Raw genomic sequence first — 22612 nt, forward strand, 5'->3', positions numbered from 1 at the left:
GATTGTGATTTCAATTTGCAGCGAGGACTCCAAATCAAATTAATGACATGAAACAAAACAGAAACCTCAGAACTTCATTACATTAGACACAAAAACAAGTGGTAGAAACATTTTAAACAATGATCACAGCAAACATTTTAAGTGTAATGCACAGGGATAAGGGATAGGGATAATCTCTATAAAACACAACACGTGGACCATGTTGTAGTGAATGTGTGAGTTACATTACAGGGACAGCTCTGATTTATTGAAGTGAGGTGTTATGAGGTACTTATACACAGTCAGTTTATTACCTACAGTAGATCACAGTCAGCAGGCCTCTTACAACTACACCTCAATAAATCCAACATGTCCCTTTAGCGCTTTATTCTGAAAGTTATGCTCACCCTGTTTTTGCACCTAAACTACCGTACGACTGATCAGTTATAGAGTTGACACTGCACTATTATTATTATTATTTGTTTATTGTGCATTTTGTCTCTAATTTGATGAAAGGACAGAAATTTGAAACAGAAAAGATTTAAGACGCGCAACTTTTTTCTCCCAGATTCACCACTTTAAATCTCATAAATCTACGCATTTTTTTCTCATAGATTTCCCACTTTAATCTCGTAAACTTTTTTTTTTTGAAGTTTGGAATTTGCAAGTATTTCAATGAGTGCCCTATTAAGGGTTAAAGTGGTGAATCTGGGAGAAAAAAGTTGTTTTTTTTCCACTTTTTTCTCGTAAATCTGCGACTTTTTTCACACAGATTTGCCACTTTAATCTAGTAAATTAGCAACTTTTTTCTCGAAATATTACCTGAAGTTAACAAATATAGTTCTTTGCCTGGTAAAGGGTTAATGAGACATTTCAAAGTTTTGCTTCAACTCAAAAACACGGCCATTGAAGGGAGTATGAATGACTATATCTTGGCAGAAAACAACATCGGTCATAATTCCTCATTAACTGACAGCTTGCTGCATGACATGAAAGGCTCGTTTTATTCTCATTGATATCATGAAAAGAGAAGAAACAGACAGAGTTTCATATGTTTGGATGATAATGCAGTCTAAATGGTGTTTTTTCTCTCTTTTTTTTCAGATTATCTTTGTTCTCCTGAAGAAAACGTCCACATGATCGACTTCACCAGGTTCAAGATCCGGGACATGGAAACAGGGACGGTCCTGTTTGAGATCACTAAACCCCCGACACCAGGTCAGCTCCAGACCTCAGAGACTAGATCAGTGAGGGATGATGTTCAATGTAGAGCGCCCCCTTCAGAGTGATTCAGGCCCTGCATCACCCTGTCAAGGTTTAATTCACAATACCAACCGACTTGCTCTACATCAGCGGTTCCCAAACGTTTTTAGCCACGCACCTAGGGGTGTGCCATATCGTATCGTTCACAATAATATTGGTATATTTTTTTTATGGTTAAAAAAAATACATATCATGATATTGGCAACGTTCTTACTTCTTGATGTAGTGGTTAAAGTTGTTTTAATTACAAAAAGCTACTTACTCCCTGTAGCTAAACACATGCAGCTTTCAAAATAAGAGCACAGTGTGTTAACAGAATCCACCACAGAATTTACAAGAAGACTGTCAAAATAAGATGCTTTAAATAAAACATACAAGAACCTTTATTCTCCTTTAGAAAATATCATTAAAATATGCCCCCGGAACCCCTAAATGGTTATTTTTTATTATTTGCTCATACTCAAGAGTCAAGAGTAAAAAATGTTGTATTTGGCAACTGTTGAGATTTGTACTTCAAACTACATTTTAGATTTTTAATTATTTATACAGACTTAAAAAAAAATCATATTTTCTACTTTCCTAATATCGTCAAGAATATCGTTATTGCAAAAAATAGCCTGCAATATCGTGATATTCTTTTAGGGCCATATCCCCATATATGGCCATATACCCCTACGTGCACCCCCTTCTATGTCCCAACCGTGTTGACGCACCCCCGATCCCCCACACCTTCAAAAAAAACAAAATACAATAAGCTTTTTTATAGCCATTTAAAGGCGGCATGTTTAATCATGCTTAAATGAGAACACACATATAATAAAATAATCACCATCACAACAATGCGGTCTCGCATTTGAATTAACCTGAATACAGTTTCAATATAATGCAACAAAGTTATGCATGAGCTTCCACTTTTAAGAGCAAAGAGGATGATGACAGGCTCAGGATCAGAGGTAGAAAGCACATAAATTGGGGAAATGTTATAATATTTTGAGCCGCGTTGAACAAAAATTGCAGCAAGTTTAAATGAGCGTGGAGCTAAAACAACCCGTCATCATAACACAGGTTGGAAAAATGGAAGAAGATAACTTCTTCTACGCTTCATTTTAAGATAAAGTGCATTTTGAATAGCCTGCATTTATTAATTAATTAATATTACAGTTTTTGATTTTACAAAGGAAATGTTTATTTACACTTCTTTATTGTTTGGGGGAAAAAAATGTAATTGTGTAATTATCAGACCGCCATTACATTTTTCATCTCGCGCACCCCCAGGGGTGCATGCACCACACTTTGGGAACCCCTGCTCTACATAACACATGATCACGCTTATTACACAGCTACTTACCGAAGATATGACACAAAATATTGATTGAAAATCGGTCTTCATCTTTTGAATATATCATAAATTTACGTTTTTTGTTTTGTGATGTGAGCCACTTGTTTTTTCCTCTCACTATCTTTTGGATGTTGTGATGATATTTCTCTTGTCTCTAAGACGCTAAAGAGTTTAAGTTTGTTTAGATAATGTTCTAATGGTTCTAATGTTAGCTGTGGTTCCATCTCACTTCTTTTTATATCAATGACTCTTCTTTAGCTGGAGGCAGAAAGCACTGTGACCCCAACGCCGGCCGTTTTGTCAGATACCAGTTCACCCCGGCCTTCCTGCAGTTGCGGCAGGTTGGAGCCACGTAAGTAAAAGAGCCCACACTGTAAAGAGTGAGATTCTTTTATTATGAAGCAGGTTTAGGTGCCGTATAAGTACTATGAAGGTATCAAAACACTCAAAACCACAAAGAAATGCGCTAAAAAAAAGAGCGTTTCAGACAGAGAATCAATACATACAATACTATATTCTATTAGACAATGTGAGAAAATTAAGTTTTTTGAACTTTAAAGAATGTAAACATATTTGAGTAGAAACGCTAAATTGCAGCCCTTTATAGGGCACTCATTGAAGTACTTGGAAATTGACAATTTCAACACTTTTTTCAAGTGTTATTGGAGGATATTACACTTTTACTTTTGTAACTTTTTTATCAAAATGTTTATGTTGCAAATTAAGGTCAATTGAGTTATTAGTAAAGTCATATCCCGTGGCTATTCCATGGATATTTATTCCTATTGGTTTGTGTCCAAGTCACGTGACATTTAAGGTCCCGGCGGTCAGAACAAAAAACATGGCAGACAGTTCTCTCATTTTTAGTGAAAAAAACAATATTTTGACCTAGTTTCTGCATAAAAATGGATTTTGATTACATTCCTAGCGAGAAATATATGTTTTATTTTCTAAATATTCACTCAGTGAATGTACATAATCACTTTATATGTTGGAATAGCCACGGGATATGACTGTCATTAACTTGCATTGTAGCGAAATCCGTGTCAGTTTCACGGAAATTTGAGTGATTCCGTGGCTATTCCACGGATTTTGAGTCAAGAGATTCCGTGGCTATTTCACGGATTCCTGTGAGACCAGGTTCCTCCTTTAACATTCGTTGTATACTTTAAGACAGAGAGGGAGAGACATGTGTCTGAAAAAGCTGAATGATGCATTAATGTCCATCGAACCGTGCTGTACTGACAGAAGACACATAGCGGATGTGGGAGGCGTGTGGGCGTCAGCGTGGGACGGCAGGCTGACGATGATAAGTGTGAACATACAGAGCGGCCGGGCCCACCTGCTGAGTCACACACCAAATATCTGTCAGTGCTCCTGAGTGCTGTTCATCATCATCAGACTCCTACTCTGTGACAACAACTCACTCATCCAGATCATAGTTTGCCTTAGTGACAAATGTCAATGTATGTTAGATATAAAGTGTCCTGTGCACTATTAACCGTTAATAGGGCACTCATTGAAATACTTGCAAATCCCACATTTCAACCCTAGAGAATATTGGAGGATATTACATACAGCCCGAATGTGTAAAAAAACATACGGACCTGGGGGAGGGGGGTAATATTTTGAGAAAAAAGTTTACGAGATTAAAGTGGCAAATCTACGAGAAAAATTTTTGCAGATTTATGAGATTTAAAGTGGTGAATCTGGGAGAAAAAGTTGCTTTTTTTTTCACTTTTTTCTCGTAAATCTGCGACTTTTTTCACGCAGATTTGCCACTTTAAATCTCTTAAATCCGCAACTTTTTTTTCTTGTAGATTTGCCACTTTAATCTAGTAAATTTGCAACTTTTTTTCTCAAAATATTGAGAATCTGATCTTTGCTGATTAGCTGGAAGAAATCCATGTGGTTCCACGATCTCACAGAGAGACATGGGGTCCTCATTTTGATATCCACTGAAGTTACCAAATACAGTTCTTCGCCTGATAAAGGGTTAAATTTGCTGCAGTGACATAGCTGTGCGCATTGAAAAAAAGAGAGAAATGATCGTACAAACAAAGTAATATTAATAGAAAATTAAAAACGAAAATTACACCCTTCTCTGTAAGTTATTCATAGATTTTTAACCAGCTACTTTATTTATCTGAACCTATACTGATTACCTAAATCCTAAATTTATCTAAAATTATCTTTTATCTCTGTCATATAAAAATATAAATTCATTACTGATATATCTATCCTTACCAAAAATAGAAATTCATTATCAAAAAAATTATACAAGAAATTACTTATAAATATACAACTTTTTTTTCTAGATATATTATCAGCGTTCTAGTTTTGTAATGATTGGGCTCATTTTAACTACTTAAAATACTGTTATGTGGTTTGATTTAAAAAATCACTTTAAATTGATCATGTCTTTTATGTTAAATCTCGACCTGAAAAGTAACAAAAGCTGGCAGCTGTGCAGTAGTGGAGTAAAAAGTACAATATTTGCCTGTAAAATGTAGTTAAGTAGAAGTAGAAAGTTATATAAAATGGAATAATCAAGTAAAGTACAAGAACCATAAATAATTGTACTTAAGTACAGTACTTAACTTAAGTTAGTTACATTCTATCTTCTCTCTCGGTGCTACACAAGTAAAGTTTATTGTTTGGCTCTTTACCTTCTAACTTAGTGCTTTAAGTCACAAATACCTGTTTCACGTCGTCACCCTGTTAAAATATTCGGCTAATTCATTTTTTCAAGTTTTGCAGGAAACACAAAAAACTTCACCAAAAGTGTAACATATGACATTTATTGATCATTTCACTCAAAAAGGATGTAACAAAGGATGGCTATTGGCATAGTAATAACACTGTGTGTAAATTATGTAACTGAAGAGAAATAAATGACCTGGCAATTTTTTGAACATGCCTTTGTGACTTAAGCAAGATATGGTAACACTTTATTTTGAAGGTGTCTACATAAGAGTCACACAAGCCTGTCAGAAACATGACATGACAAGTATCATGAGCATTAATGTTACTTCAAAGTGTCATTAATGTTCATGACACATCCCATGTCATGTATATGACACGCTCATGTCACTCTTATGTAGACACCTTCAAAATAAAGTGTTACCAATATTAGTGTCAACAATAAAACACTGATAAACTAAACTGATAACTAAACAATCTTTGCTGGGTTCTTATCTGATGCCTATGAATGTGGCAAATTGTCAAAGAAGTGATGATCTTAAAGGGGTAAAATCACATGATCTGATCAACTGAGGATGTAGGCCTTACCATATGTGGCTGGCGTCATGAGGAGATGATTTAGGCACAAAAAAACAAACAATTTTGACAAAAAATGACGATTATTTTAACAGTGTGACGATATCCAAAGATCAATCTGACCAGTTGAGGCTCCATCTCCAAATTGGATGCAAGAACAAATCAAAACCCTGTTCTGTTCACTCTGATATAAGTTGTCTGATATGTTTCCTTCAACACTTGCTGGCTCATATGTCTGCTCTAACAGCTGCCGTTGCAGTAACTAACGGCAACAGGAAGCCGTTCGGCTCCTGCACGTGCAGCTGCCAAATATAGTTTCCACAGCAACCACAGCGCCCCCTGCTGCTCGGGTAGCAGACTACCCCTCCTCAAAGACCCAATAGTATGGACAATAAGGCAAGACAAAAAAGTTTGAATACATTGTTTTCTGCCAGACAGTGGCGGTTCTAGACCAGTTTTACACATCAGCACATTAACAAATGGCAAAGATGATATTTAAGCATTCAAAATCTTTATTTTATCTTATTTAAACATCTCATTTAAGTCATTTTTTGGAAGATACAAATACATTGATTTAAATAATGAGACTCACAAACAATTACAGTTTTTTTGTATGACAATGACATTTCTCATTTTTGTGCACAATCACTTTTTTTTATTTTGAAAGTGCAGTAAAAACAAAGCAGACCAAAAAAAGACACAAAATGACAAAAATAAGACACAAAATGACAAAAAAAAGACACAAAATAACTGAAAAAGACACAACAACAGACACCAATGACAAAAAAAGACACAAAATGACAAAAAAAAAGATACAAAATAACTAAAAAAAGACACAACAGAAACAAAATGACCAAGAAAGACACAAAATGACTTACAAAGACACATAAAGACATGAAACGGATTCAAAAATAGACAAAATAGCCCTATAAGACTCCAGAGAGTTAAACTATTATACAATGTTCACATTCTGGGTTCCTTTTGTGTACAATGAGATATTGTTTGAACAAAAAAAAAGGTTTGAATTGTTCCATTGTTCATCGTTATAAAATTATCATTTTATTATTCATTTGACACAGGGGCCACAGCAGGGGCCAAAGGCTTCTTCACAGGAAAGTGGCCCCTGGAGGCCCCTGTGTAGAAGCGCCACTGCTGCCAGACTGTCAGATAAAGTAGTGCTGAGATATATAATTACATGTGGTGATGAGTCAGACACACCTGGGGCACTGAAAGTTGTGTTTTCTGTTTTGAGCTTCGGGTATTATTTTTTTGTTTGTTTTTAAGGATGTATAGAGCTGCTCAATGCCAGTGGTGGAATGTAACTAAGTACATTTACTTAAGTACTCTACTTAAGTACAATTTTGAGGTACTTCCATTTTATTTCCATTCCACTTAATTTCCATTTTTTAATGCAACTTTATAGTTCTACTTCACTACATTTTGAGGCAAATATTGTACTTTTTATTCCACTACATTTAGCTGCCAGCTTTAGTTACTTTTCAGGTCGAGATTGAAGATAAAAAATATGATACATTTAAAGTATTTAGACATGTTTTTCAATTTTATTTTAGTTTAAATGAGCCATAATATGCTGCTTACAAAAAAGCATCAATAAAAAATAATCTAATAACATATTTAGAATATATATAACAATGTGAGTGGGTCCATTTTGCATAATGAGTACTTTTACTTTTGATACTTCAAATACATTTTGATGCTGATACTTTTGTACTTTAACTTCAGTAAGTTTTGAATGCAGGAATTTTACTTGTAGTTTTACTTGTAGTGGAGTAATTTCACAGTGTGGTATTAGTACTTTTACTTAAGTGAGGGATCTGAATACTTTTTAGACCACTGCTCAATGCACACTGCGTACATACATTTTAACAAAATATGCATCCACATGCATTGAAACAATGTGGCCGTATTGTTTCTAAACTAACTTCATTCATGCATCTCAAGTTGAGGAATTCTTGGATTCCTGGATCTCCATTATTCGGATATCTGCTAACCATGGGGCTAAAACATAATCAGACAGATAGCCAATGGGTTCATGGATTGGCCCAAAGTTAAGTGTGTAGATAAACTGGATCAACTTACTTACATTCTTTTTGATGGACTTGACTCTAACTTTGAGGTTTTCTGACTTTGCTGTAATGATGTTCACATATATCAGCAATTATTATATTAACCCATAAGAACCCAGACCCATTTGTCCTTAAAAGACAATTATGAACACATTTCTGATGTTTAAAAAAAAAAAAATACTACCACTAAATGTCAAAGATCTGTGATGTGACATATATGTCACATTGGGCAATTATGGTATTTATTTTTATGATATTTCTTATTTTAAAATCAATAAATTCAACACCTTTTCTACTTACAGAAACACAAATTTGCCTTTTTCTCTGCATCTCCACAACATATATTAAAATTGTGACATTAATAGTGTTTTAACAAAAAAATATTTTTCAGATTTGTTTTTAAGTAACAAAATAATAATAAATCAATAATACATAAAAACAAATAACAAACTATAGTAGGGTTAAATGCAATACAGGACACCCTATTAACAGATCATAATTGCTAAATGGGTTTAAACTAAGCCTAGTAACAAAAAATAAGCTTTTTTTTAAATTAGCTACTTTTTTAGATTTCTGTTTCCAATCACATTTTGGAGAAGTAATTTCTCTCACAGTCACATAACCACCACACCAGGGTGTTGAGTATGTGTCGCTTAGGGATTTAATGTGTTAAAGATAAGCATAAAGCTGAATATGGGAGATTCAAGAAGATTTAAAGTGTTTGTTAGCCTGGGTATACCCAGACTGCCTTGCGCGCTCAAATTTAATTTCGAACCTCCAGGCGGTCTGGCAACCAGGAAGGTTTCTTAGCCCTGTTTTAGAGATCCAATCACAGAGCGGGGAGGGACGGCAAGACGATGACGCGTACTACTCGGCACTTGGAAGCTTGTAGTTTTCCGGATCCAACATGGCTGCTGCAGACGCGAAACTCTCTTTAGCTGTAGACGGTGTTTTAAATAGTTTAGAGCAAAAGTTGAAAGGCGAAAGGTCTCTCGGCGGCTGCGCTGTCCCCCGGCTCGTAGCGAGATCACTGGTAGCGGGGCTATTAGTGCCGCTAGTGCCGAGCCGGCGAGACCGCCGGTCACCGCCGGTGATCTGGCTCCGAGCCGGGGGACAGCGGAGCCGCCGAGAGACCCGCAGCAGCTTGTTTATTGCCCATAAAATCAGTGGATGTGTGTGGCTGAAGGACATGAGGGGGAATAAAGCGTGAAAATAAATAATCTTGCAGAAAGCGAGAACTGGAGAAGCAAAGCAGCAAGCAACACTCTCTCACACACAACAAACATCCATTTCTGTTGGTCTACTACGTCATCTGGTATAACTGATCTGATTGGCTAAGAGCTACCTACAGACGCTTTGATAGACATTCTAAGGTCCCAATAAACGGCTCCAGAGGATCGTAAACCACACCTCCTCTACGGAGAAATGAACGGCAGGTGTCCAGACCAAATCTCAAATGAGATTTGGTCTGGTGTTAGCCAGGCTAAGTGTTTGTTACACCCGTGTCACCGTGGGTTCTTATGGGTTAAGAAAAGTAATTTTAACACAGAAGTGATGGATTTCTTTCAGGTTGGCTCAGTGATTTCCTGTCTGTGTTTCTGCAGGGTGGAGTTCACAGTGGGCGACACACCCATCAACAACTTCCGCATGATTGAGAGACACTACTTCCGCGATCAGCTGCTCAAGAGCTTTGACTTCGAGTTCGGCTTCTGCATGCCCAGCAGCAAGAACACGTGCGAGCACATCTACGAGTTCCCGGCGCTGTCTGAGGACATCAGTGAGTGTCGTACACAACACGCCAACACACGAGAGACAAACACGCCCACACAGAGAGGCTTTATTAGATCTCACTGGATGTGATGATGCAGAGTCCTTAGTGCTGTGTGTCTTTCTTCTCTCTTAGTGCGTGAGATGATCCTGCACCCTTATGAGACGCAGTCTGACAGCTTCTACTTTGTGGACAACAAGCTGGTGATGCACAACAAGGCAGACTATTCCTACAGCGGGGGGCCATAGGACCACCACCTTCCACCTTCCACTCTTCCCCCGTTCTAGACATTTTCCATTCACCACTTCAGGACCAGAAACAGACGAGCTCATGGACAATTTTGCTGGCATTAAACACTCGTGTCCCACTCCTGTTAACGCCATTAATTTTCATTCAGGTATTCAGCTGCCAGACCAATAGATTTCCTCCCTTTGCCTCTTTGCAGGAACATCGAATTCTGCCAGTTTGATCATCAGTGTGCATCAGAGTGTGTGAGCGAGTGTGTGTGGGCAGTAAACACATGCAGTGTCTGTACATACTGTTGATTTCAGTCTGTATATGTGGGTTCCACTTGATCATCAGGACCATTCATTTGCATTTTGTGTGTTTTGATAGCTATTAATATGAAGAGAACAAGGTGACAGTGAGTCAGAAACAGACCATGAGACATAGAGACCCTTGAGAAGTTTAATAATAATTAATCCATTCAGATGTACATTTATATAGTTTGTATAGGAAGCTCATTACATTTTTACTCCTGAAGTTTCTTAAATTTCTAGTAGCACACATCTGAATGATTCATTCTGTTCATATGAACGACAAACAGAAATGTGTACTTTTGTCTATGTGGATGTGTCATTTGTTGTATGTTTTCATGTAGTACTACTACTTCAGGAGTATTTTCTAAATAAATAGCCACTTTGAAGTGTCAGAAAACCTATACCATACCAATTTTGATATCCAGTACGTTCTCCGTAGTACTGAACACTGTGTATACTTTAATTATGATAAATGTTTTAAGTATAAAATGAAAAAGTATGTAAAGTTTTGACAGCGGAAATTCCATCACTGCAATAAATATGGGATTTTTTCGAAATGTTGATATCCATGGTTTGTTTGTTTTTCACTTGAGATGAAACTGAACAAAGAAAGGAAACAGAACAGTATAAATCATATTGAGCAGACAATAGATGGTCAATACAGTGGTGCTTAAAAAGAATCACAAACATCTGACACAAAATCAAAAATGTAAATATAACCAAGGTATACCGCTAGTGTGTTCTTGTTTATAATTACATTTGCCATCCTTGATTCCTTGACTTTTATTGGTGAGATTGAAAAGATTTATTACAAAATGACAATGTTACCTGATTCAGTAGTTAAAATCTAATCTAATCTGTGTTTTTAGACGTAAAAAAAGTACTCTGATACTTGGTAGATCACTGGACCACATTACTGTCTTTAACCCTTAATAGGGCACTCATTGAAATACTTGCAAATTCCAAATTTCAACCCTAGAGAATATTGGAGGATATTACATACAGCCAGAATGTTTAAAAAAAACATAAACCCAAATAATATTTTGAGAAAAAAGTTTACGAGATTAAAGTGGCAAATCTACGAGAAAAAAATGCGTAGATTTATGAGATTTAAAGTGGTGAATCTGGGAGACAAAAGTTGTTTTTTTCCCACTTTTTTCTCGTAAATCTGTGACTGTTTTCGTGCAGATTTGCCACTTTAAATCTCTTAAATCTGCAACTTTTTTTCTTGTAGATTTGCCACTGTAATCTAGTAAATTTGCAACTTTTTTCTCGAAATATTACCTGAAGTTACCAAATATAGTTATTTGCCTGATAAAGGGTTAAGAGACTTCTGCAGGCTCTGTTGTCCACAGCAGCTTGTCGGGAAGGATTATAAGTAACGCTACATGGTTAGCCAAAGTTTTTTAAGAGGGGTAAACTGGCATGGGCATTTTTGAAGCGGCCCTCTGGCCTCTGACCTCAAGATATCAAATCGAAATGGGCTCTATGGGAACCCACAAGTCTGCAGGAACAATGCCAGTTTTCTCATGCAGCACAAATGTGTTGTTGTCTCCCAATCTTAAAACAAATGAATTGAATACTTCTATCCTGGGCTCCCTCCTGAACAGTCTGTATAAAATTGGGCATGACTGAAAAGCTGAGACTCAAATTCTATTAATGTGTGATGATGTCAGTAGCCATTTCATAGCAGTGAGAACATTTTTTGAACTTTGACCTCACTGTATAAAATGAGCTGCTGTGACCTCTAGGATAATCACAGCCACATGAAACTTTACAACCACAAACTAGAGACCTACAGCTTTCAGAGGATGCTCCTAGGTATACTGACAATAAGTGGGTTTCTCAGCAGTTTACAGAAAAAAATGTAATCACCATTCCAAAAATGCATGCAATCTCCCCCTAAATATACCCTGTCGCCCCCTAAAAGATCATTCTATTTGGGTCTGTAAGGGTTCATTATTTGTGTTTGATTATACTAAAAAGATAAATTAACTACTTCAATTGAATTAAAATATGTCAGTAGTTGTTGAAACTCAAATGATGAAAACTAAAATAATATGTGTTATATGAAGTTTGCAATAGTTGAGTCATCTTGTGTTTATCAGGTTGTTTAATGCAGAAATTAAGTTAAAGATGTGACATTGCACCAGAAGATAATTCCTCAGATTGAACAAACTGCAGGTCACAAAGTGTCTTTGCTGCCATCTCCTGTGACAACAGTCTTACTGCACCGTTGCCATGACAACGCCTATCATCAGGTGAGCGTTATCAGACAGGTTTTCCTGAGGCCCTATGACACTGAAGCCAGATACTGTAAAATATACAGTACACTATCTCACATGGATTATGTTGAACACATTTAGTGAAATGTTCAAACCTGCAGTAACTGATTTCTTTTGTTTGTTGTTGGGGAAAAAAAAGTTGGAGAAATGAAAAGCACTCATTAACAGTGTGTCAAGCTGCTTTTAAATCCACATGAGACAAAATAGATAAAAAACGAAAACGCTTTTAATCAATTCACAAAACATGTTACAGGTGGAGGAACTAAAAACCCATGGAAATAAATAAGTCATTATCTGATACTAAATGTATGATATGTAACTTTTTTGCATCAAAATGTCAACAAAACAACAGACCCATGATATATATATTTTGTTGAGATGTGGTGTTACATTGTGGGCATTTTCATGCTTCATTAGACAGTGACGGAGAGAATGAAAGGGGGGGGGGGGGGGACAGGGGGGAAATCCGTAATTTTAATCACGTATTGCCATATACATTGTCATATAGTCTTTGCAGATTCATCAGTGTAATGGTTGTCTGCCAGAAATCGTCATAAACTGCCATTTTTAAGATCTTGTTTGCGTTTAACTATGTATTTTAACCAGATGATTGATTTTAGTCATGAGATATCTGGATATTAAGTTTTCGGAGAAACAAGATAAGTAAATGCTGTCTGCAGCTCAGCTCACAACCACAACAGTGCTGAACAGTGACAGAAAAACACAACATGAAACTGCTTTATTTAGTATTCAACCAGATTGAATCGCTGGGTCCATTTGCTTTGGAGAGGGCGGAAACTCTACGGATAATTTGGCTTCTGCTAAAAATAAAACCCCGCCTGAATGACGAACTTTTTTTTCCTAACCAGGAACAACAACAATGCTCCATCTTTTGCTGCTGTTTTGAGACCCACTGATGGCAGAAAATTAGGCCGCATATTGTACATTTAACTGACTTAAAGAGATCATAAAAAATTGGCAAAACATTGGCAAACATTATTAATGCAACAACATTTTACTAAATAACATTTAATTGAATATTCATAAATGACAAAACATTGTTTTTTAAATTACTTAAAAATAAGAGAACTTATACCACAGTGATGTAAAATTTTAAAAGGTAAATAAATAGATTAGAAAATTCAATTAAATTTAATTACAACTTTAATGTATCAAGTGTCTCCTTGTTTACTAATTATTTACTAATTCTTAGTCTCAAATAAATAAATGGGGGGATATAAATGTGTATTGAAACAGACAAAAAGAAAAAAGAAGTATTTCACAGTCTGTCACATGGTAGTAAATAGAGGATTAAATCAGTTAAATAGTCCCCAAGCTAACACTGAGGCATAAAGCTGTTTGTGGCCAGGTTAATTTAGTACAGTGATGATCAGGGAGTGTTCTGGCCCAAACAGTCGGGTGTTTACATTGAGGAGACGGAGGCGGTGCAGGAGGTCAGATACCCAGCCAGACTCTCCACCCCTGAGTAAACCACAGGATGCAGTCCATTCAAACATCCCTGCAGCTCAAAGTTTCTGTCAGTCGTGTCGTCGTCCTCATACTCTGCTTTCCGTCGACCGGGAACTTGTGGATCTGACACCAAGCTGTCCTCCTGTAACTGCTCCCACAGGTTTCCTGAGAAAAAAAAAGATATTTGTGACTCATTAATGAGACATTGTGACATGTCAAGGCAAGAGAAAGAGAAGGTGTAAACTAGAAAATTTCTAAAGAAATTTTGATTGTGTGCTGGCCTCTGGACCGTGACTCTCATTGGTTAAATCAGCACTTAAACAGGGACTCTGTCCTGAGTTCACAGACACCTCATACAAGTCTCTAGGACAAACGGTAGCTAAGCAACCAGGTGGCCAGGTGGAGTCGACCAATCAGAGCAGAGCAATCGACTGAAATTAACTGACGATGGAGACAGTTCCGTCAAAGTGAGCAGACAGAAGTCGACAAACTTGAAATTCTGGCCTTGAACAGAAAGCATTTCTGGAAAAACCATAATACCTATCATTGATCCGACTTCACTTTGAGCGTCCTGAGTTCTTCCTGAACATCTACATATGTTTTTTTTTTTAAGAAAAATGAAAAAATAGCTTTGTTAGAGCGATTTAAAAAAACTGTTAAATTTTTTTTTTTGAGAAATCTTCCTGCATTTTTAATATGGGAGCCAATGAGACAGTTGGTGCGTTTTGTTTGTGCATCTGTGCGTCCTGCGCCCAAACTATGACTCTGACAGCTTTACCAGAGGATTGTGAGTGAGAGGACAAATTTTCCTACGTTTCTATGTATAAATGATTTCTGTAGAGGGAAATTTGCGGCCTGGAGCGCAGTTTTCAAAGTTATATTTTGACAATTCTTTCTCTCCCTCTACACTCTGTTTGATGACATCACCACTCTAGACTCTCCATAGGGTTACATTGGGGGGATTTTTTGACATGTTTTTTCACAATAATTTGAAAACTGTTTGTCGAAACCCTTAGAAAAGTCATAGCACACTTGTCATGGGCAAGCCGGTCGGTTTGATACCTTTTTTGTGTATGTGTGACCAAAACTCTGGGAGGAGTAGTCGACCGAAAAAATGACGGAAGAAACGGAAGAATAAAAAGACATAAGCCCGGTGAATAGTAGTTAGTGTGCTTTTGCAAGCAAGCACACAAAATAATATAATTAATATACTAAGGTTGCTTTTTCCTCATCTGGATCCTCTGTGCCTTGCCATGTCTCTACACTGTCAATCAATATGTGCTGTGTGTGAGTCTGAGTGTGTGTTTGTGTGCGTGCATGACTAAATGCATGTGTGTGCATGTTTGTGTATGTATACTTACAGATGTGTATGTGGGGGAGGGAGGGGTGGGTTTTGTCATTTTTATTGTCTGTTTTTATTCTTCTTTTTTGTAAAGCACTTTGTGTTGCATTTTTATGTCTGGAAAGCGCTATATAAATAAAGTTTGATTTGATTAATGACAGCTGAATAAAACAAAGTGGTCATTAGTGGCATCATTAACACTTTTGCTTTTCATGCTATGCCAAATCAAATGCCTGCTGTGAAAAGGTGTGAGGCAATAAAGCAAATTGCCACAGAGCCATCATTAATAATAATTAATTTATTGCACTTGGGCTTTTTACGTATTTGATGTGTAAATGTGTGCTCGGGTCTCATAGCAGGCCAAATGTTTAACCCAGCAGCTGGCCTTCTGGCGTGATCAGAACCATCTAGACCAGTGGTTCTCAACCTTTTTGAGTCGCGACCCCCAATTTAACATGCATGTTGTCCACCAAAAGTCTCCAAATAATACCGGAAAAAGTCGCTAGATTTGTTGCTAGTCGCTTTTTTTGAAAAAGAGTCGCTAGAGGGGTCTGAATAGCTAAATATTGGGACAAAGTCGCTAAATTGGCAACGCTGCTTGCAGCGTCGGTCTGTTGTCACATTCGGACTCCGTTGGTTAGCCGCTACAAAAGTACCTGTATGGGAAAAGAGGCAGAGGGAAACTAACTAGTGGGCGGAGCCAAATCACTTAGCCGCTTTCCAAAAAATACCCAGAAAGTACTTAGTCAAAACAAGCCTATAGACACTGTCCAGAAAAGGCCCAGCAGAGGTTTTACTTCGTGCAGCAGCTCTGGAAGTTTAACCTGCTATTGGTCCAATTCTACACAGCAATCATACAGGCTGTCCTTTGCTCCATCACCGTCTGGTTTGGATCTGCAACCAAACTTGACAGGAACAGACTGCAGCAGATAATCAGGGCTGCAGGGAAAATAATAGCAGCCAGCCTGCCGTGACTTGTACCAGTCAAGGGTCAGGAAACAAGCATGTGTCATCTCTGCAGACCCCTATCACCCTGGACATAAACTGTTCAGGCTCAGATGTACAATATTCCCTGACCTCCATGCATCTTTGGACTTTGAACTGTTTTTTATGTACATACTTGTTGTAAATAATGCACACTTTTTGTGTAAATATTATTTAAATCTCCTTACAATTTGCACTATATCACACCACTGTACTTGCCATATAAATCTGATTCTAATTATTGTGCCTCACTGGGGACATGGTTGCCTTTTTAATGTATACATTTTGTATTGCAAATAATATGCAGATGTTGTACTTGTACTTGACTCTCGTACCTTGTAGCTGCACGTCAATCAGACTGGGGTTGAGCGTGTCGACATCATAACTGGCATCTCCCTCCAACAGCAGGTCCTGCATGCTGCTGGGGCTGTACACAGGGGGCATCTTACAAGCCCTGAGGGAGTGCAAGCTCCCAGGGGCTGATGGGACAGCAGCTGCATGCTGCTGTCCACAGGGTGAGGACAGGACAAATGAATTGCTGGGGTGAGCAGCGGCAGGGGGAAGGTAGCAGGGCTGCTGAGGCGGAACATGGGCATACTGTTGGTGCCGGGTGGGTAAACAGGGCGGTCGCAGCTGTGCTAGGCTGCAGGATGAAGAGGAGGTGCCGTAGATAGGGGCCATTCTGGATAACAAAGCTGGGATGGTGTAAGGCGGCAAAGCCTTGAGCTTGTCTGGTCTCTCTCCCAGTAGACGATCAAGGTCTTCTGTAAAGAGACATGTATCAGATAAATGAAGGAAAAGTCAAAAGTCATTCAGCATTCGGTTTAACTGTGAGCGTGCATGTGTGGTTGTGGGAGTGGGTGCGCATGTGTGAGGAAGTAAGTGTATATGTGGTGAATATGGCATAGCTTGTCTACCTGCACTCTTCAATTAATTTGTAATTGTTTTTTGATTAATTGTTTGTTTGTTTTCCTGTGTTCTGTTTTGTTTTTTAACTGTAATTATGTATATACATTGTGAAGCACATTGAGTCTGCCTTGTGCATGAAATATGCTCTATAAATAAAGTTGAATTGAATTGAAATATCTGTACAGTATATTTATGATCTTTTAATTATTAATTCATCATAAAAATCAGTCATAATTTTCTGCTTCTTTCACTTAATGTTCTGTTTTTGGGCACTGACATACAGTCATGGAAAAAAATATTAGACCACCCTTGTTTTCCCTAATTTCTTGTTCATTTTAATGCCTCTTTCATTTTACTTCGTTTGTCCAACAAATGTACATTCGTTGGACAAATATAATGATAACAGCAAAAATAGCACATAAGAGTTTAATTTAAGAGCTGATATCTAGACATTTTCCATAGTTTTCTTGGTCGTTGTTATCATTATATTTGTCCAAACAAATGTACCTTTGGTTGTACCAGGCATTAAAATTAACAAGAAATTGAAGAAAACAATGGTCTAATCATTTTTTTCCATGACTGTATTTCGATATGTTTAAAGGGATAGTTGAAAAATATTTTTATTCTCTTGTATTTGTTGTCTCTTTCAAAAACTAGTGACTGCATTCTCACCAAAACAGCGCTGATGTGTAGGAACATGGACGTTTTATGGTTGAGAAAAGTAGTGCAAAATGAAATGGCTATGGATAGCAACAAAAGTCGGTGGACATATTGTTAATATATTGTGTTCACATAAACAGTAATAAGATTTTAAGGGTGGGCCTTTGTTTAGGTGGTTGAAATATGTTTTGTTGCAGGCCCCGTCTGCAGCATACATCCATCGTTTCCTGCCTCTGCAACACTCAGACCATCATCTACTGCAGGTAATACACCGACTGTGGGTAAGTACCTGATACAATCTCAATTTTAAAAAATCTGAATTAGCCCACTAAGGGGCCCACCTGGCCTCGCCATGCTCCTTCGAACAGTGACGGGGTCCTTGCGGCGCCACTTGTGCAGCTCCTCCTGCATTTTCTCCACCTTGGCTGGATTGAGAGCCCAGAGACAGCCTTTACGGGACGAGTTCCCATTTTTGTTCTCCACCTTCTCAAAGCACTTGTTCAGAGAGAGGTTGTGACGCACAGAGTTCTTCCATCCATCAGGAGCTGACTGAAAACATGGGAAAGAAAAGCAGCTGTTGTTAGGCTTTATAATCTCATATCAGAGTACTTCATCACACAAACAGAAAAGTAATCAGCACACATTATTAGACCTGCTACACATGCATCTCAACAACTGTGCTGCCAGGATATTTTCTATCTAAAATGTCAGAAAAGTGTGTAAGTAAAATATAATATTCCACAAAAAAAATTGTTTCACACTCTTACTTCTCGAAATTCTCTTTTTTTTTGCCCTTTCTTGGCATTAACACTTTTTATTTTCAGTGGAGACTGTTGGTCTCACTTCAGCTCTCAGCCACAGCCAGACTGTGTTTCAGTGTCTATGTGTCAAATTAACCAACACTCAAATGTTATTACTGATGAAATTTACTGATATCCACATACAGAGACCGTCTTCCCTGAAGGCGATATTGAAGCGTGTATTAATTTTTCCACCATCTGCCATGTTTAATATCTGCTTGCCATAGAAAGAGCCCACTGAACTGAACCAAACTCAAAGATATTCATAAAGACAATTCCTAATAACAATAAGAATATTACGAAAGTATTTAGATGTATTAAAAAATCACAGCTTCTGTAAAAACATTGACTTTGACTCTTGGTGTATCTGTGATCATTCTGGCCCTGCAGCCTGTTTTTAATGTTACAGGCAGCTGTTTGGAAAGCAGCCATCTATAAGGTGCCTGAATATGAATGGCAGCAAGTCTTTGAGCTCTTTCCAGAGCAGTCTGAACTTATTTGATTTGTAGCTGGAATCCTTTGAAGAATGCACAGTATTTGTGACGACCCAGAGTTCAAACGGAGGTTCAAACCCTGCAGCTGCCTCATTTTATCAATATTAAAAGTTTTAATCTACTGAGTACATTCTCAAAAATACCATAAAATTAGGATCTCTTTGGTTTTACTTATCAGATTTGAACTAAAGAGGGGTGAACAGTCCCTGCAATGTTATTTTAAACTCTATTCATACACACTGCCGATATTAAACAGATACAAAACATCTTCTCATTAAACTCCCCATGCCAGCCTCGTGCCTTAACAGGTTACTTCCACCCAGCTGGTCCAGGGCCACCGAGCCGCAGGTGTAGTACTGATCCTTGCAGTGTGTCATTAATCATTAGAGAGTATTAAAGGGGAACTTTGGCTATTTGTCCAGTAATGAGCGAGAGCATTGTAGCTGCCAGTTGTCCTCAGTTTTTTTAGGTGGCAGATTTTGGCTGATGCTATTTTGACAACATGCATGAGTTCTTTTAATTTCGAGGCCGACCCGATTTATTTAAGCCATACAGAGGGACAGATCGTACAAATTGAAGAGTGGACTAGGAGAGAGAGAAGGGGGGCAGCAGTCAGAGGAGGGTGGAGCAGCTGCTGCAAGGCCACAAACCTTGGGTGACTGGTGGTGCTCCTGAGGAAGAACGCCTGTGTCGTAAGGAGTGGGACCTGTTGCTGCCTGATATTTATATTTCAGATTATTCAGATATTGGTCATCAGTGGCGGTTCTACACAAGCCTACAGGGGCCACTGCCCCTGTGAAGAAGCCCTTGGCCCCTGCTGTGGCCCCTGTCAAATTAATAATAAAATTATCAATTTACCTATTTTAACAATATCTCATTGTACACAAAAGGAACCCAGAAAGTGTACAGTGTATAATAGTTTAACTGTGAAATAAAAGCTTGTGTATATATATATATTAAAAAAAAAGATAATTCTCACTGTACTGCACTTTCAACAAAAAAAAAGATGAATAGATGAAAAACGTCATTGATGTACAAAAATATTTGTTATTGTTGGTAAGTCTCATTGTTTCAATCAATATAATTGTATCTTCCAAATATGCTTAAATTAGATTTTAAAATGAGCTAAAATCCAGGTTTTGAATGCTAAAATGTCATCTTTGCCATTTTTAATGTGTCCCTCTGATTAAACACTGGCCCCTGCTTGGCCCCCACAGTAAAATTCGTCTAGGACCGCCACTGTTGGTAAGACACAATAACACACAGACTGGATCATGTGTAAGGTAAAGAAAAACTTTTTTTTTTCTTTCCGTAGAGTCCATTCTATAATGTTGTCAGACACTAATAGTACCAATCGGAGCCTGTCAGTGTCATTTTCCTCCGGGAAAATAAGGCCCAGGTTGAAAAATATACAATTTCTATTTTAATATCAGCTACAACACAGTTGTGTTTTGCTGTGATTTTGTAATTACAATACAACACTAACCCCTTCAGCTACTGATCCCCTATAAAAAGATTGATCTACTTAGAAAAAATGCTGAAGGAGCAGCGCTGTCTGTATCTGTATCAACAGGTGTTTTCAGTGGGTTAAATTCAGCATGTGATAGCCATGATAAACATTAATAGTGGTACCTTGAAATAGGGGAAGTGTTCAGTCATGAAGCTGTAGATCTCGCTGACTGGCAGGCTTCCTGTTTTACTGTTCTTCAGAGCCAAGAAGATCAAGATGCTGCAGTCATGAGGGAAACATTTTTCATGTTGCTATTTTATTTATATGATACATTTGGCACAAACAAAGCCCTAATGTTGAAGAAATCCCACAATATATAATATGCACAGTGTTGCTCTAAATATGACCACATAATGAAGGTGGTCAGAAATATAATGTTCTTGAAATGTGATGTTACCTGTATGAGTAGATGGGTTTGGGGAAGGGAGACTGTGTGGAGCCCTCCTGGTGGGATTGAGAGGAGAGACTTTGGAGAGAATATTTTGAACTGTTGGACTGCTCGTTATTAGGATACAGTCTAGATGAGACCTGTAGGACACACAGATATAAACACACACAAAAACCACAGGCTGAAAACCAATGAAAGACCAAAATATCTGCCATTCATGCTTTGATTAATAATCAAATGCATCCTACTTCCTACAGCGTTTCCTGATGTGATACACTCACTTACCTGTTGCTGGGGGCTCTGTGAGCTGTAGGATGGATAGCTCTGAGACAGGTAGCTGGAGGGCTCTACTGGTGCAGCTGGTAGTTCTGGGTACGAACTCTGCAAAAATTGGGAAATGAAAGGAAATTGTCAATGAAGCCGTCTACACTCTATTGTGTGTGTGAAATAGTATTTGTAAAAACAATATAGTTTTATTCAATTTCTTCAACAATTTATTTTTTATGGCCTAATTAGACAGCAATAACTGATTTCTTTTTTGGTCAGTTCGGGACAGCAGAAACAAACTATGAACACCACACTGACCAAGAGGTTTTTTTTACACATCCAGCAGTTACAGAATAACAGCTCAACAGCCCATTATTTCAAAACCACAATAATACGAAAAATATCCAATTGGCCCAAAAGCCCATAGTCCAACAATTTTACAAAAGCCTACTTATTTAAATTTAACATACTGTAGTTAACAGAAGAGCGGTTAAAGTTAAAGATCAGAGATCTTCCTCTGGCACATTTATTTGGACTTTTTTTTTTAATTTACATTCAAAGTATGAAAAGTCTGAATGAGTTTATTATCTTTATGACCTAGGAAATGAAAGTGTAAAATGAGAGCACCATTAATCTAGAAACCTGAAGGCTGCCATTGTACTGGTCCCAGGATGTTGGCGTCTCGCTGCTGGAGCTGTTTGTATCTTGTAGCTGAGTCTCCGGGCTGCACACCTCCTGTAGACAGCTGAAAGTAGGCGAGCACTGCTGGAAGCAGGGCCCCACAGCCGGCACCGCCCCTTCACTGAACTGTCGTAGGTACGGATGGAAGCGGTCCAAGTCAATGGGGCCTCGTCCCGGTACTGATCCTGATCCTGAACCAATTGTCCCATCAATGCTGTGCCTCCGACTCACAGCGGCGGCCCTCGAGCTGAAGCTTTTGCTCTCTTGCTGGGTGAAGCAGATGCCCCTGCCCACTTTCGACTGTGGCGTGACCATCATCATGATGGAAAGACATAAAGTACAGTTACGAACTGTTGACAAATCAGGGCTGGGTTCAGTGTGTAAATCATAGCGCCGATCCTATTTTTGGACCAAGAAGCTGCCAAGGTGCTTCTTAGGAATGTCCTGAGGCGATTATCAAGAAAACTTCTCCTTTATGTAATCAAAGCCACAAACTACATACCACAAACGTATTCAAACAAAATCCTTTATGCCATTTAACAACTCATGCGTGTAATGTAACTTTGGT

The 22612-nt window shown here is 38.0% G+C and overlaps 2 protein-coding genes across 2 annotated transcripts in view; one reads left to right on the plus strand and one right to left on the minus strand.

Moving 5' to 3' along the window:
- The window catches only part of unc119a (unc-119 homolog a (C. elegans)), a 29658-nt gene extending 18844 nt beyond the window's left edge, over positions 1 to 10814 (plus strand). The window contains exons 2-5 of the mRNA XM_059330908.1: positions 1084 to 1197; positions 2840 to 2933; positions 9552 to 9724; positions 9851 to 10814. Of these exons, the coding sequence (XP_059186891.1) occupies positions 1084 to 1197; positions 2840 to 2933; positions 9552 to 9724; positions 9851 to 9963 (494 nt within the window). The 3' untranslated portion in view covers positions 9964 to 10814. The remainder of the gene's footprint in view (positions 1 to 1083; positions 1198 to 2839; positions 2934 to 9551; positions 9725 to 9850) is intronic.
- Positions 10815 to 12989: 2175 nt separating this feature from the next.
- Positions 12990 to 22365, minus strand: foxn1 (forkhead box N1). Its single transcript, XM_059332156.1, has 7 exons — positions 21991 to 22365; positions 21382 to 21477; positions 21106 to 21236; positions 20831 to 20927; positions 18246 to 18453; positions 16671 to 17099; positions 12990 to 14174 (listed from the first exon to the last, which is right to left on the minus strand). Exons 1-7 carry the CDS (start codon positions 22363 to 22365, stop codon positions 13963 to 13965), a joined length of 1548 nt encoding a protein of 515 aa, XP_059188139.1. The 3' UTR covers positions 12990 to 13962.
- Positions 22366 to 22612: the final 247 nt, after the last annotated feature.

The sequence above is a fragment of the Centropristis striata genome, chromosome 4 (assembly GCF_030273125.1).
Source record: "Centropristis striata isolate RG_2023a ecotype Rhode Island chromosome 4, C.striata_1.0, whole genome shotgun sequence".
NCBI classification, from domain to species: Eukaryota; Metazoa; Chordata; class Actinopteri; order Perciformes; family Serranidae; genus Centropristis; species Centropristis striata.